The 14950-nt window shown below is 53.4% G+C and overlaps 1 protein-coding gene across 7 annotated transcripts in view; it reads right to left on the bottom strand.

Moving 5' to 3' along the window:
* TANC2 (tetratricopeptide repeat, ankyrin repeat and coiled-coil containing 2) overlaps positions 1-14950 on the bottom strand; it is a 117590-nt gene that overhangs the window by 32337 nt on the left and 70303 nt on the right. For all 7 annotated transcript variants that reach the window (XM_065856314.2, XM_065856315.2, XM_071798216.1 and 4 more), the window contains 5 exons: positions 12479-12760; positions 10749-10882; positions 3392-3623; positions 2711-2877; positions 346-953 (listed from right to left, as the gene is read on the bottom strand). In XM_065856314.2, coding sequence (XP_065712386.1) covers positions 346-953; positions 2711-2877; positions 3392-3623; positions 10749-10882; positions 12479-12760 — 1423 coding nt within the window. The remainder of the gene's footprint in view (positions 1-345; positions 954-2710; positions 2878-3391; positions 3624-10748; positions 10883-12478; positions 12761-14950) is intronic.

Below are 14950 nucleotides of genomic sequence, written 5' to 3'. Positions count from 1 at the left end.
AGCCAACTGCAAAAGATGCATCCACACTGTTCATCCCTCATGTCCTTATCCTCTGCTTCACGCAGAGGAGACAGGAGGACGATTCCCCGGCTCCAGGCTGAGCTGGCAGGAGCAATCTGCCAAAACGCCCGTGTGGGACCTCCCGAGGAGCAGCTGATGCGATGGGTTATTGCCAAGAACCGCACTCAGACCTAACGTGGGCAGTAGAGGCGCAGGGATCGGCAGCGCAGGCAGCCCCAGGTCAGGTCAAGCCGCATCCGTGCGCAACTTCGTCCAACGGAACGGTTCAGCTCACGGTACGAGACACACGTTTGTAAACCCTGACTTCTCGCAGCGTTTGCTTACCTGGGATCACAGAGAAACTTGGTCTTTTCACCTTCTTCTCTCCAAATGAGCCATTCTCGGAAAGAGGGGTGAACAAACATTCGCGTCATGTCTCTACGTTTGATAAGAAACATAGAAAGGTTCTCCATCCTCTGCTGAAAGTCCTCCCACTCCAAAGTGCCCTCAATGTTACCTGCATTAATGGCCTGAAAAATATGTTCGTCTGTTAAAGGGTGCAGAGATGCCACTGCCACATTCAAGAGAGGCATAACCCGATCAAAGGAAGACTGCGTTGGGAACTTCATATTGCACTGCAACAGGTAAACTTCGGACAGAGACACTGGCACTACTTTGTAGCTGGAGCTTTTCAGTACTAGATATCCCTTCTCTATGAGATCAAAGGTGAGTTTCAGGTACAGGTAGGAGCCTTGGCTCAGGGTCTTGAGGTGCGAGCTGAGCTTGCCGAACGTCGTGTTGTCCATTTTGCCGTTCAGCGAGATGTTGTTCTGGATCTCCGAGCTGCTGTGTATCCGGTGGAGGATGTACGCCTGCAGGTCCTGGTCTATGGCTTCGTTCTCTTCCAGTCTGTCCAAAAATATCCGGTGGAAGGGCAACAGCTTAATTATTTCCTACGAAGAAAGAAAAAACAAGGATACTCATGCTGGCAGTGTTTATTATTCATTAAGTAAACGTAACTCATGTTGCAATAGCACCTTTGAGACTCCTTTAAGCCCTTTTCCATCAGGGCAAGCAAACGAGACGGCAGCTTGTGCCCTCAGGACCTCACAACCTCATCTATAATCGAGCAGATTGCATGAGAAACGTGACTGCAATAACAATGAAGGGCACGGTTCCTCATCCGGCATCCACGGAAAGGGCTGGAAAATCCACCCGGAGCAGTGGCCTCGTCACTCCCACCCCATCCCAGCCACGTATGGACACGCTGTCCCTTCCGCTGGCACAGGGGGCCGCCTGTGGACAAAGAGATGAGGGATGCCAGGCTAAAGGACGTTTTGCTGAAGCCAAGTGGAGTGTGCTGTGGGGTCACAGTGGCTCTCAATGGGAAATGCAGGCGAACAGCAGGACAGGTAACAGCAAACACCTCCCAGTGCAGCATCAGTACATCGGTCTGCCGCAGGACAGCGGAACCAGGATGCTCTCACCCTCACTGAGGATGCTTATGCAACATAAACCAAAGATCAAAGGCTTTCCAAGGCAATGAGGAGAAACGATGCAGCGGAGCTGGACGAGGCAGGCGCGGAATCCATCAACTCTCCAATGAAATGAAGAGGGTGAGCGCAGTGTGAACCTCGAGCTCGCAGAGAAGGCTGCAGGGCTGCAAAAGCCCTAATTAAACGAGGAATTCAAGTCACAGGGACTCCATTTACCTACGACTGCAAAAACATTTCTTCCAAATGATGTTTAATCTACTCCATTACTGAGCGAAACAAGAAGCACAGCACAAAGTCTGTGCTGCTGTTCCCACTGCCCCAGTGGAGCTGGAACCAGCGCTCAGGCCCCTGCCAGGACCACAGCAAATCAGCCCGTGCATCTCGGCAGAATGAACTGCGCAGCCCTGTGCCACTGAAAGAAACGGGCAGTGATGGAAAAACGAGAAACAGAGCGGCTCTGAGCTGGCTCCCGAATGCGCCTCATCCTTCTGACACCTGTCTCCTCGGGCTGCGACGCTCGGAGCGAACGTTCCCAGCAGTGATGCTGCACACCAACCTTTTCTGCTGGGAAACAGCTGAGAGCGCAGATCTGCCCGAACTGGGTCACTGTGCTTGCTCCCCAGCTCGCTCCGTTAGGCGAGCGCTTGAGCCAGCAAACTAAGGTCAGCTTAACCCTTATGCCAAGCTGAGTAGCTAAGGCTGGAGGCAAAAGTCTGCCCAGCGGCAAACTAGAACGAAAACACTTAAGAATTACCCAAACAGCATTGAGCTTAGAGCTTCAGCACTGCTTGGGATATTTTTCATTGAGCCCGACACTGACTCCTCCTGAGCGAAGCAACAACACCCTCAGGCTTTGGGGCGTGAAGATGTGAACCCCTTCACCATTCTGCACGGAGGAGAGGACGTTCTTGAGCTGCACAGGCTGAGAGACAGCAGGACATGCCCCCAATATACTGATACCCCAATACCTGGGCATGTGAGCCGTGCCACTCAAATGAACGAAGCGATTTGCTGATGAACGGACATGAACAAGCAATGCTGGACGAGATCCTTTCAACAACGTAGAGTGTGGAGACACGAAGGTAAAGCCAAGTACAAAACCGCCAAAGGGACAAGCTGAGTTAAAGGGTCTTAAGCAAATCCAGATATCCACTAAGACCCTTATCAAAGCCCCTCAGGACAATGACACACTTGGTGACAGTTCTCGGTCTCACCTGTAGACTTGTCCTGACCGTCACCACCAGCTTCAGCCAGGAAGGGAATTTTCCGATCATTTTGCTCAGGAATGATACTATGGTGTCTCCGTAATCCGGTTTGTGAAATTCAGCCTCATTTAAACCATCAATCAGTATGATGAAATCTTCATCGGGGATCTTCCTCTCTGAAAGAGAACAACAAAAAGCGCTGATTGACTGTAACGTACTGCAGACTCACTGCAGTGTTTTAACGCACCATCGGATATCGCTAAAGAAGAGAAAGGACACACTAGTGGCGTCTTACGATCCCTCAGGTGCACATCCACACAGGGGTGGGCCCACACACCCGCTAGGTCAATTCCTATTAAATCCGTATTTAAGTTCTGACACACAACTGTGAGACCCCACGGATCAAACAACTGGTCCATATTTTGCGCTAACATCACCACAGATCTTTTTCAGCGAACTTCTCCAGTAGTGAGGGTGTCAGAGCCTGGCCCAGGCTGCCCAGGGAGGTTGTGGAGTCTCCTTCTCTGCAGACATTCAAACCCGCCTGGACCCCTTCCTGTGGAACCTCAGCTGGGTGTTCCTGCTCCATGGGGGATTGCACTGGGTGAGCTTTGAGGTCCCTTCCACCCCTGACACTCTGGGGTGCTGTGACCCAGGTGTGTGTGAGCCCGGGGAGCACCGTTCCGCTACCTTTGTGCAGGTTCTCCAGGGGCTCCAGGACGCCCCTGCGGAAGGAGGCCATGGGGTCCTGCACGCAGGAGCGCAGGCTCAACATGCTCTGCAGATGCGGCTCCCGCAGCAGCTGCTCCCGGTAGGCGACGAACTGGGGCGAGCGGCAGAGCAGGGCGGCCACGTTGTGCACGAACTCGGGCACCAGGCAGGTGTAGGCGTTGTCGGCCTGGCAGTAGTGATAGGCCACAACCTGGGAGAGAGGGAAACACAGCAAAAAGTAACGCATCCGCGTCAGACGCGGGTCGGGCGACCTGTCAGAAGCAGCGGCTTTTGTCTGGGGAGCCTGATGTGCTGTGGCAGGTGAAGTCTTTAGGAGCAGCGAGTGTTAACCACCCATGACAAGAATCCAGACGAATCAGTTGGTAAGAACAGGCGCTGATCCTGAAAGATGACGGGACCTGCCACTTGAGGAATAAATGGAATGAAGCCGTAGCTGCTCGCAGAGCCGGACGCTGACAGCATCTGACACACGGGGAGCGAGGGGACTGTGCCTGAGCTCTGCTCGAGGACTTGGCCTCGGAAAGAACTTGTGACTGTTTCCTTGAACTGGTTTGTTCTTCGCTGTTTTCAGATGTCACAGAGTTCTAGCACGGAGCAGCTGCAGACAGATTCTCACGAACGGGGCTTAATATACACTCCCCATCCACTGTGATCCTGCTCCTCATTCAGAACATCAATTCAATTATTAACAATTAAAAAAAACAAAAAAGGAAACCTTTTTCTCCCACTCACCTGATTCTCCCAGCTCTTCAAACTCCGCTAGAACCCACCAGTCCCTGGTAACACCCAAAATACCCCGGCAAGGCGGGTGGGATCAGTTTTGCATCAAAACCACCACCGCCCTGGCGCATTTTGTTCCAAAATCAAGTAGGTTTCTGACCTTGCAAGGACAACACAACCGAGGTTGTTGTCTCTGGGTGTTACATGAGCTCCGTGGGCCAGACGATGGTACCGAGAAACAGAACCGCCGGGCCGGGGGTTCCTCACCACCGCTGGCTCAGCACCGGCTTCAACGGACCAAGTTACCAACGGCTGTATCGCCCTCATTTCCCTGCCCAGGCCGAGCGAGGCGTGACGCACACAGCCAGGATACAGCCAGGATGGTACTTAGAGCACCGAGCCCTAATAGATGTGTTTAAGCTTTAATGGACACCTCCGAGTTCCTAACAGAATTTTTCCTGCAAGCCAGTAAAAACACAATGAGAGAACAGCCCCGGGTGAAGTAAGAACAAAGGCAGGGATTTCTTTTAACAATCCTATTTATTTGGGGATTAAAACCTGTGGATCCCACTGTATACGGTTCTTAAGTGGCCCTTCCTCCATACTGGGTTCCCAGTAACAGAAACTAAACCCCGATTCCCTACACGATCGGAGTGTGGACACAAACTGCACCCCGGATCTGCAAGGCCAAACCTGGCTTGGGCTCAGCTCAGCGGATATGGAAGAATTCCATGAAATTAGGAAAATAAAAGGGAGGTTTCCTCGTATAGGTCAGGAGCTACGGAAACAGCTGCTGGAAGGGAAAAGGAAGACACGCGCGTGCTAAGAACAAATGGGTTATTTCGAGGATAACGGGAAGCGCCGCTGGATGAGGATGGGGAGAGACACGGGGATGCAGCAGGACAGGGCACGGGGTGGAAAACGAGGCACAAAAGAGATTGTGTAAGGTACAGAATAGAAAGACAGACTGACCTGGGAAGGGGGAAGGAGAAAGAGAGAGAAAAGGGAGATGCCGACGCGTCAGGAGAGGCGGGGGTGCAGCACCGTGAGCCAGGCTGAGGGACGGTGTGAACACCAAAGCACGGAGAGGGGCTGAGGCGGCTCGGGGGAAATCAGTTCATTTTACTCAATGGGACAGGCCAGTTTTAAGCAGTTCTCTGGCACCATTCGTGAGAAAGAACACCCTCCATTTCAAACGTGTTCCCTCCACGTCACGTCTCCGGTGTGACTTGCGAGGGGCTCATCCCGCCAACCCCACGGCCCCAGCGCTCCTTCTTCAACGTCGTGTTCGAACCACATTCCTGCGCCTAATAAGATTTACCTTGTTTCGACCCATATCTTCAAATAAACTCAGCGTAACGCTTTCATCGGCCAAAACGCCATTTTTCCGGGCATAACGCTGGCTGCAATCAAACGGAGCTCAGCACTGCTGCATTTTATCCATTGCACGTGACCATGTGTGGACGCGGTGACCCAGTTTACTGGGACCGTTCGTCACTCTGACACGGCCGAGCAGGCCCGTAAATGGCCTCTGAAACGCATTAGTGTCACCGGGCGGCGAGGAGCGGAGGTGCCGAGTCCCTCCACCTCCGGGAAGGCAGGAGCGCTCCCTTTCTTTGAAACGCCGGCAGCAGCAATGAGCTCGTGGCTCGGAGCACCGGGAGAAGAGGCTCTGAAACCACCAGCCCTGGGCTACTGCCATGGACGTCCAGCTCCTCACCAGCTGCTCCACGCGGGTGCGACCCATTAGTGCAGACGCTGGGTCCATTTGTTAAGTGCTGCTACCACGCGGCATCCAGAAACCCAAAGAATAGAGCTGTTCAATGGATTGTTTAAAACGGTGCAGCCGCTCCATTAAAAATCCTCTGTGAGTGAAGGGTAAAGCCCCCAGGGTAAGTGGGGAAGGTGACCCGGAGCGGAGGGGACACAGTGCGGTTGTCTTCCTCGGAGCTGCGGTGCCTCTGCAAGGCAAAGGTCGCCGGGACGCGTATGTGTGGGTCGGTATTGTCCAACACAGGCTCGAGTTGGTGGGAAAGCCTCCAGTTCCACTCCTCAGAGGTGGAACTGAGTCGCCGTCCCTGGCGGTGTTTAAAAGACGTGCAGACATGGCGCTCAGGGACACGGTTCAGTGGTGGACTCGGCAGCGTTGGGTTTGCGGTTGGACTTGATTATCTGAAGGGTCTTTTCCAACCTAAATAATTCCATGATTCTGAAGTCATCCTCCAGCTGAGATGTATTGGCACAAACAGACGCTGCCCGGCGCCCTTTGGGACAGACAGGCGGCACCGCACGGACGGACAGACAGGCGGCACCGCACGGACGGACAGACAGGCGGCACCACACGGACGGACAGACAGGCAGCACTGCACGGACGGACAGACAGGCGGCACCGCATGGACGGACACGCCGTCGCTCGCCTCCCCGGCCAGAAGAAGCAAAGTCAAGAAATATTTTAACGGATCACAGCTTAAACAGAGCAAAGGCAGAGGAAGCAAAGCGCAACACGGGGCAGGCCTGGAGCGCCGCGTTTTCACGGGATCTTAGGTTTGCAAACCTCGCTGTTCATATTCACAGCTCCATTTTTCCTGTTTCACCTCTTCTGTGACACCGGGCAGTTTGTCTGGAGGCACTGAAGAGCCCTGGACGGGTTCACACGAAGCTCTGAGTACCGGGAAAGCTGATGTGCGTCCATCGTAGCAAAGAGCCAAGTGTAAGCGCGACCCGTGGGCGCCGCAGGAAAGCCGGCAGCCCGCTCCGTGTCCGAGGGCAGGCTCGAATAAATTCAGCAACCCTGCAAACTCCTTTCCATAATGCATGACCTATCTTAAAACAAAAGACTAACCCAGCAGCTTTGCCAGAAATGCTTATGGTTTATTTGCAAGTGTCAAGATGGGCGCTGCAATACCAGGAGTTTTAGTCATGGCTCTTGAGAGCCTGCCAGATCTGGCAAGACAACCGCTCTGCTCCTCCTCCTCGCACGTCCCTCTACCCCACGCTCTGGGACCGGGGCTGGAGCGGAGCTGCAGAGCCCCAGCCAGGATGGGTGCTGGGGCCACCCGCGGATTCCACCGCAGCCCCGGCTCCTCCGCCGAGGCACCAGAAGCCCCACACTAAACCAGACACAAGGCGACTGTGCCAGCTCGGTTCCCAGCAGGAGGATCAGTGTTACCGCCCAGGACCCAGCGCTAAGGTAACTTCACTAACTCCTCACCAGCTGGGTACGGTTCTCCCGGCCCGGTTTTGAGGACAAACAGCACACCTGGTGCCGTTTTTCTGAACTGCCTCATTTCTCAGCATTTCTCTTCTCCATCGGTTTGCTGATAACACTGCACTATCATGGATGACTCCGAACTGCTCCCTAAAAACACAACAAAACAATGCTCTTTTCCAGCAGGAACACTGAGTTCAGCTCTTCCAGTCTTCGGTGACTTATTTCTAAAATTAATTACCTGCTCATCTCTGACAAGGAGAGCTAAAAGCAACCCCTGCCCCCAGGACCCTGCTGCGTGAGCCAAGCAGGCAGCGCCGGCCAGCTCTGAATAATCCAGAGGAGGAAAAGCAACTGTTCCCCTGCCATTTCTGTCCCCAGCGCCACACAAGGCTGAGTTTCGGGGTAAGTGACATTTGCAGAGGGAAGGGAGTGGGAGAGCAGGACGGCGCTGCCCACCCGCGTTCTGGAGCCTGCGCCAACCCAGCAGCTCGTTAGCGTATTATTAACCCGCTTTCGTAACGATCTGCGTTTCTCCAGCGCAACGACCACGGCACAACCTGGGAACATCCTGCTCGGTGCAAGCAGAGGAAACATCTGGAACATCTGCGCACAGCTTTCTCGGCTCCTCACATCTGTTTCATGGAGCTCCTAAAATATCCCCGATAACTGCGGTTGTCCATCACTGTCTACACTTTCTTCCCGACTTCAATTCTGACTCCAGGCTTAACGCAACTGTAAAACACACACGTCCGACAAACACTTCCCCAAGCAGACAAACCGACGGGTCAGTCTTCCCTTCGCTTCCTTGGCTTCTGGTTTCTTCAGGCAGCTGAACGCAGCCTGTTTGAAGGGGGCATCAGCAGTGCCTTTGGTATTCCCCAGCTACAGAACGCGCTGCTCTCCTCTCCCTTCTCCTTGCACCAAAGGACAGTCCCTTTTTCAACCTTTTCTGGCTTAGATCAGACTCCACAGAGCCTTCAGCTCATCTGTATGAGGGTTTTCCTAACCTGCCCCAGGAGCTCCTGTTGCAGCATCAGACGCCCAGACCAGGCAGCGACACCACTTAACCAGCTACTTTACTATTGCCTCCCAAGCCACTCGGTGCATTTGCTGCACTTAGGAGTCCAGCATCTTCAAATCCGCCTATGAACAACGGATCCTCAGGGTGGCCCACAGGCAAGTCAGACGCGTGCGATCGAGTTCCCGAGCGAGGCGATCGCGCACAACAAAGAGCTCGACGCCGCTGTTCTAATGGATTTTCACTGTTGCCGGGTCAGTAACCCTTTTCGTCCCCGTGCCACTCGGAGACTCCAAACCCCCGGGGGCTGGGGCGGGACGGCCGGTGTTTGTTTCACCTCGCAGGACATCGCCCGCGCGGTTCTTGGGAAGCAAATCCACCTCTCTGGTGCTGACAGCGCGTGGTGCTCAGCGCCGATGCTGAGCGGTGCCCCTCAGGAGCTTCCTCAGAGCGCACCGGGCACACGGCTTCCACCCAGCGACTCCACAAACATCCTAAACCGGTTTATTTGCCTTTATTTCCCTTCCTGAGGCTCGATAATCCATCAAACTCACTGCTGGTAGCACCGCACAGCAGTTCTGGAGGAGGCGCTTGATGCGATAAAACCAGAGCTGCTTATGATCGAGAATCAGCGGCAGGAACGTGGAGCTCAAAAAACAGAATTTAAAAAAATCACACCAAAAAAATCTCCTGTGCGTTCCAGAACTTCCTCCTTTGCGGTAGGAAATGAAGGTTTGAATTGCGGTTAAAGCGGGTGCTTTATTTCAGCTGCAGCGCTACCTGGACGATGACCGCGCTCTCCCAAGTTGAGAAAACCAAGAACACCTCGTTCCGTGTTCCCAGCCTCGGCTACCCAAGCACCATTATCTGCCCACATCACTTGTCTTTGAACGGCAGAGCTGGGAGCAGACCCAGGGCTCGAATGCAGCGCCGGCCGCGTCGCTGCTGCTCCGACCCGGCCCCGAACGCGTTGCTCAACGCTCCGAAGCTCCTTGAGAAGCTCCACGTCAGCTCTCCGGGGCCATCCCGAGTGCTCTGAGCTCAACGCACCAGCCCCGGTGTCGATCCTTTCGTGAGGTTTCACGTTTGGAAGCCGGTGACAGTTATTTCTGGAATCCGCCTGCATAGTTCAGATTCATTGGGAGATTAACAATCGCACCAAACATCTGTAATCCCGCTGCTGTGGGACGAGCAGGGCTCTAAAACCTTTCCTAAAGGAGCCTGCAGCCCAGGTACAACCACCTACTTTCATTTTTGGCTATAAGGATTGTCTCCTGCTCTCTCCTCCAGTGATCAGAGATGCAGAAAAGCTTCAGAGCGTGATGGCCGCGCTGGATGTGACAGGTTGTTGGGAACAGTCGCATCCCTTCCCTTCTGCAGGAGGAAACTGAAGCTAAACCCGTATCCATTATCAATTCCGTACCCAGCAGGATCACTTAAGCACTCAGGGGAAGAAAGATGAGCTAGACGAGGTGTTTTAAGCAGTGACAGCACACTTTTCTGGCCCTTCTGGTAGTCTGTAATGCGTAAGATTTGCAAGGAATACGATGAGTAATGCGCGCTGAACAGAACCAGACCTGGCCGCTGCGTTCCTCTCAAAAACTGCACGTGGAAGAGGAGAAAATCAAGCCGTAATATCTGTTTGCGCACACACCACAGGCTCTCTGCCCCGCAGAAATCAGACAGGACACGACAGCACCTGGTGCGAACTGCCAAGCAAAGCACGTCCTGCGGGAACCGGGAACGGAGACTCCGCTGGGTGGTTTCCTCTCCGAGCGGGAGTGGGCAGGAGGAAAGCGCTGACTCTCCGCATCCTCTCCAGAGGGGCAGGAGGAGCAAACTCCTCGGATTTCAAAGCAATATAACAGCATCTGCCCACCAGCAGGGCTAGACCTCAGTAACACAACCAAATTCAAGCCATAAATCTCACCTACCACAAGCAATAGCGTTCTATACCATCCGCCCCTGCCACAGCAGCAAATGATCCGCGTATCGCTCAATGCACTGTGATCTGGTCTGTCCATTTTTCCAAAGAGATGACTGAGCACGCGCAGTTTGCGCCCTCACCCACCACACCGTACCTGCCCCCTTCACAATGAAGTGCTGCTCACACAACTGGCAACTGCGTTTTCACCGCTGCAATATCGCAATTATTCTAGCAACTAAGTCATAACAACGCGACACAGTGCGCTGAACTCTCAGAGCAGACCGGAGTGTCTGATGTAGTGGAAGTCATTTTGCAGAAGTATTTCTCTCGCGGAAAGCGAACGCCCGCGTTCCCCAGCACAAGCGAGGGCAGGACACCTTCCAATAAAACCGCACCCTCCCCGAGGAGCAGAAGGCAGCCCGAGGCGCCGTGTCCGTACCTGCGAGGCCAGCCTCCGCATGGCCTCCTCCTGCCGCCGCCGCATCTCGGGCGTCCCCGGGCAGCTCCCGCTGGCGATGGCCGGGTGGGCAGAGGGCGGCTGGGCCAAGGGCAGCTCCCGGTTTGCATCCACATCTGTCCCCAAAAAACACAGCGTTATGATCTGCAACAGGTCAAGCACGACCGATAATCACAGACTAGCAGCTGGTGCTCTGTAGCAGGTCACTCGTGGCTGTTAAAATACTTTGCATGAATATTCTGGTTGGATTTTGGGCAGCGAGAGACTGCCAGACCATCCAGCCAGAGGCTCCCCAAGAAATCCATTCAGATTCATGCAATCATTTCAGTTGGAAGAGACCCTCAGGACCACTGAGTCCAACCAGAACCCAACGCCAGCACTGCCCCATGTCCTGAGAACCTCCTGTCCGTCTGTCCAGCCCTCCAGGGATGGTGACTCCAGCACTGCCCTGGGCAGCCTGTTCAATGCCCCACAGCCCTTTGGGGAAGAAATTGTTCCCAGATCCAACCTCAACCTCCCCTGGGCAACTTGAACTGAGACAGGAATTAAGAGTATGAGGCTGTAATTACGCCAGTTCACCACTGCTGATAACACAACTGCTGGAGCACAGCCGTGTCACCTCATTAGCATTAAGCACAGATTTTACTAAGCAGAACAGATCATTTTTTCAGCATGTGAAAAAAAAAGAATGAAAGAAATTTGCAGACTAATTATTGTCTTCTATAGCTACACTGGGACTTGTGATCCCTTCAGGAAATAAAGTCAAATCAACTGATTGATTCCCCAATCACTAACACCGAGGAATCATTCAGCTTTGAACTTCATGGACAAACTGGAGTGTGAATTAAAAACTGTGTGCTCGGTGTGACCAAGGAGCTTTGTCCTTTGTGCATGGGAGACGCAGGACGATGCTCGTTGGGAATACCCCAAAGAGGGAGGCCCAGATGTCCCTTGGATGTCCGGAATCCCTCGGAGCGGGCTGGGGACACGCGGTGCACGGCAGAGCTGCGGCTGACACAGAAACAAGCTCTGCCTTTCACCACCCATTGCTCATTTAGCTCTGACAAGTGCCACCGTTCAAAATGCCAACACCCGGTGACATTGCAGAGATCTCAACGTGGCTCAGAGCACCGGGTTCCAGCAAACAGACTGAACAACAACTTCACTGAGATACAGTGACCCAGATCCTCAAAGAGACCTTTAGGTGCTTAACCCGGTATTTTCAGCCCTGCCTTATTCGCTTCCTGGGAGCTGAGTGATTTAAACGTTGTCATCCCCACCTGCACACGTCAGTGCAGAGTGAGGTGAGCTGGATGAGACCACGGAAAGCAGCACGATCCTGCGTGGGAGCCGACACGGGCTTGCGACCCACCCTAAACATTCACATTGTGATAAAGCGAGACAAATAAACTGTATGGGAAGGAGAGTGCACCAGCGTGAGTTTGTAATAATAGAATACTGGCAATTAAAATTGGAGTCTTTCCAATGAGAGAGAATCCGTAATGTTTTTAAGTCAGAAAAATACCAGACAGACTAATTTGACTCCTCAAAAAGCCGATTTGGAACAGGAGCAGTATAAGTATTGCCGACAGGTGCTTCCTTCGCTTGGCAACAACGCCGATTTCTCGGGCGTGAAGAGCACGGGGATCGTTTCAGACAAACTCACAGCGAAGCTGCTGGAGGACTCCCCGCTTTCGGGGCCGCGTACTCACGTTTGGGGGAGGCGTGCGGGCTGTCGGAGGCGATCTGCCGCATGCGCGTGCCGTGGCAGCTCAGCGCCACCAGTCTGGAGATGATGGCGGTCTTGCCGAAGCCGATGTTGCCCACGATGACGACGCCGCGGTTGACGCTGGCGTTGGAGCTCTGCAGCTGCGCGTCGATCTCGTGGAACACCCAGTCCCGGCCCACGAACACCGACTCGGTGGTGATGCTGGGGACCTCGAACAGCAGCGGCTTCAGGGAGATGTCGGGGGGTCTGTAGGGTGCGAAGCGGACTGGAAAGAAACACGGGTAAGGACGTCAGCGCCAACAGATGGTTTGGAAATGGCTGTTACACTGCAAAAGGTGAGAAAGGTACCGATCTCCTGATTAGCCAAAGGTTTGCTGTTAAAAGCAGCCGGCTCAGCCACAGCGTTTTCCGCCAAGAGTTTTATAGAAAAAGGAGTTTACAGCTGAGGAAAGGGAAGCTGAAGAACTGAATTTCTTGCTTAGAGTCATTGCAATTAAAGGCCGTGCCACGGGCAGAACGATTGGCCCTGGGGCACAGTACTGTACGTCTGCTCGATATCCAGATCCACGCCTCTTCACCTGGTCGGTACAATGGGGATGGAACAGAACCTCAGCCCTCCCAAGTGCTACATCAACCCGAGTGAAGCTATTGCAAAGTATCTAAAGAAATCAGACCGCAGACAGGATGTTCCTGTTCGGCAACTGAAACCTTTTCTCTCTTCAGGAGGAAAATTGGTGCTGCAGGAAACAAAGTTAACAGCAGTGCAAGAAATAGCTCGGAACAGACCGTGTATGTGGTTTACCCCTAGAAACACGGACAACGATCACATTAATTTGCCCTTTTTCTGTATGCATTAGGTTATAATAAAATGTACAACTAAACCCAACCCAGCCTTGAAACTTTCTCAGGAACCTTTGGGGGCGGAGGGAGAAGGTCTTTGCCATTCTTCCCATTTGGTGCAAGCTATCTAGGGAACACACACCTAAAATAAAGAGTATCAACCGTGCACAGATCCGGTGCAAAGATGCCATTGGAAAGATCAACTCATATGGTGAGAGCTGTAACTGGGAGATGAAACACAGAAATCTAAAAAAATGAAGGGATGGGAGCGCTTTGTGTTGGCAGAGACAGTTGCTGGATCCTCCCACTTCATCGCCAAAATGGTTTCTTAATTAAAATCTCTCAGAAGGTGGCCACAGCGACAGCAGGTGATGCCCACTCAGGGGGGTGAGTCACTGCGCGTCTGCGCCGCAAACCTTGACATTTACAACTTCATCCTTCCAGCCCGAGCTCACCCAAGGGGATGGAGACACCAGCCGACCCTCCCCTGACACATCCTGGTTCCACTTCAATCCGAGAAGAAACTTCTTGGGGGTGAGGGTGTCAGAGCCTGGCCCAGGCTGCCCAGGGGGGTTGTGGAGTCTCCTTCTCTGCAGACATTCAAACCCGCCTGGACACCTTCCTGTGGAACCTCAGCTGGGTGTTCCTGCTCCGGGGGGATTGCACTGGATGGGCTTTCCAGGCCCCTTCCAACCCAATCCTGGGTCAGGACGCTCTATGATTCTGTACTGAAAACGAGCAGGGACAGGCTCCCATTCAGTTCCTCTGCACTGGGGTCCTCAAATGCTGGGGACCAATGGGGCGCTGTGACTCGTCCCCCCAGCACAGGGCCGGGAATTGTCCCACTATTTCAGCCCAGTGCAAGACTAGAGATACTGAAGTTAAACCCACGTTCAGCATTTCCAGCTGGAACAAATCGCTGGTGAGTCTACCAGCCCAGACTGATGCAGTTTCACAGTAATATCTGGAACATGTAATAATTTGGGAAAAAAAGAAACCCTCACATATTCAATGAAATGAAAATATTTCCAAATAGTGGTTGGTTGAGTTTTACACATCAGCTCCTTCTCCCTCTTTCTAAAAGCAGCGCAGACCTCAACCAGGACCACAAGCAAACTCCACCAACTGAAACGCTGCTGCTGTTCTCGTGCAATCTCCACCAAAAAGAACAGAAAAAAGAACAAAAAGGAGAAAGAAAATATGTAGTGCTACACGTTTTTTTAAAGCGTGTCTGGAAAACAATTGGATCCTGTTCCTACAATAAATGTAATGTTTTGGATGCAATCGCTGCAAACGCCGAGGCCTTGGCAGGCTGCTCCCTGCGAACATATGGAAACCGTGCCTGTCAAACGCTGCGTTCTCCGCTCGCTGCCTGCTAACGCGCTTTGTAAGGGCCCCGGCAGCCAGCGCGGTGCCACCGCAGACTGCGAGCGGCGCGGCACAAACCCGCTCCGCTTCCTCCCGGGGGGGCTCACGTGGTTGGTGGGAACCGCGACTGCGGCGCTGAGCGAACACCAAGATCCCACTCTGGTCCCACACCTGAGACAGCGGGGACTGGCGCAAAGACATCCCAGAGAAAAGAAAAGTTTAATGCACAGCCCATAGAATCCCTTTC

The sequence above is a fragment of the Patagioenas fasciata genome, chromosome 22 (assembly GCF_037038585.1).
Source record: "Patagioenas fasciata isolate bPatFas1 chromosome 22, bPatFas1.hap1, whole genome shotgun sequence".
In the NCBI taxonomy this organism is placed as follows: Eukaryota; Metazoa; Chordata; class Aves; order Columbiformes; family Columbidae; genus Patagioenas; species Patagioenas fasciata.
This window is presented reverse-complemented; position numbering and strand designations above follow the sequence as displayed.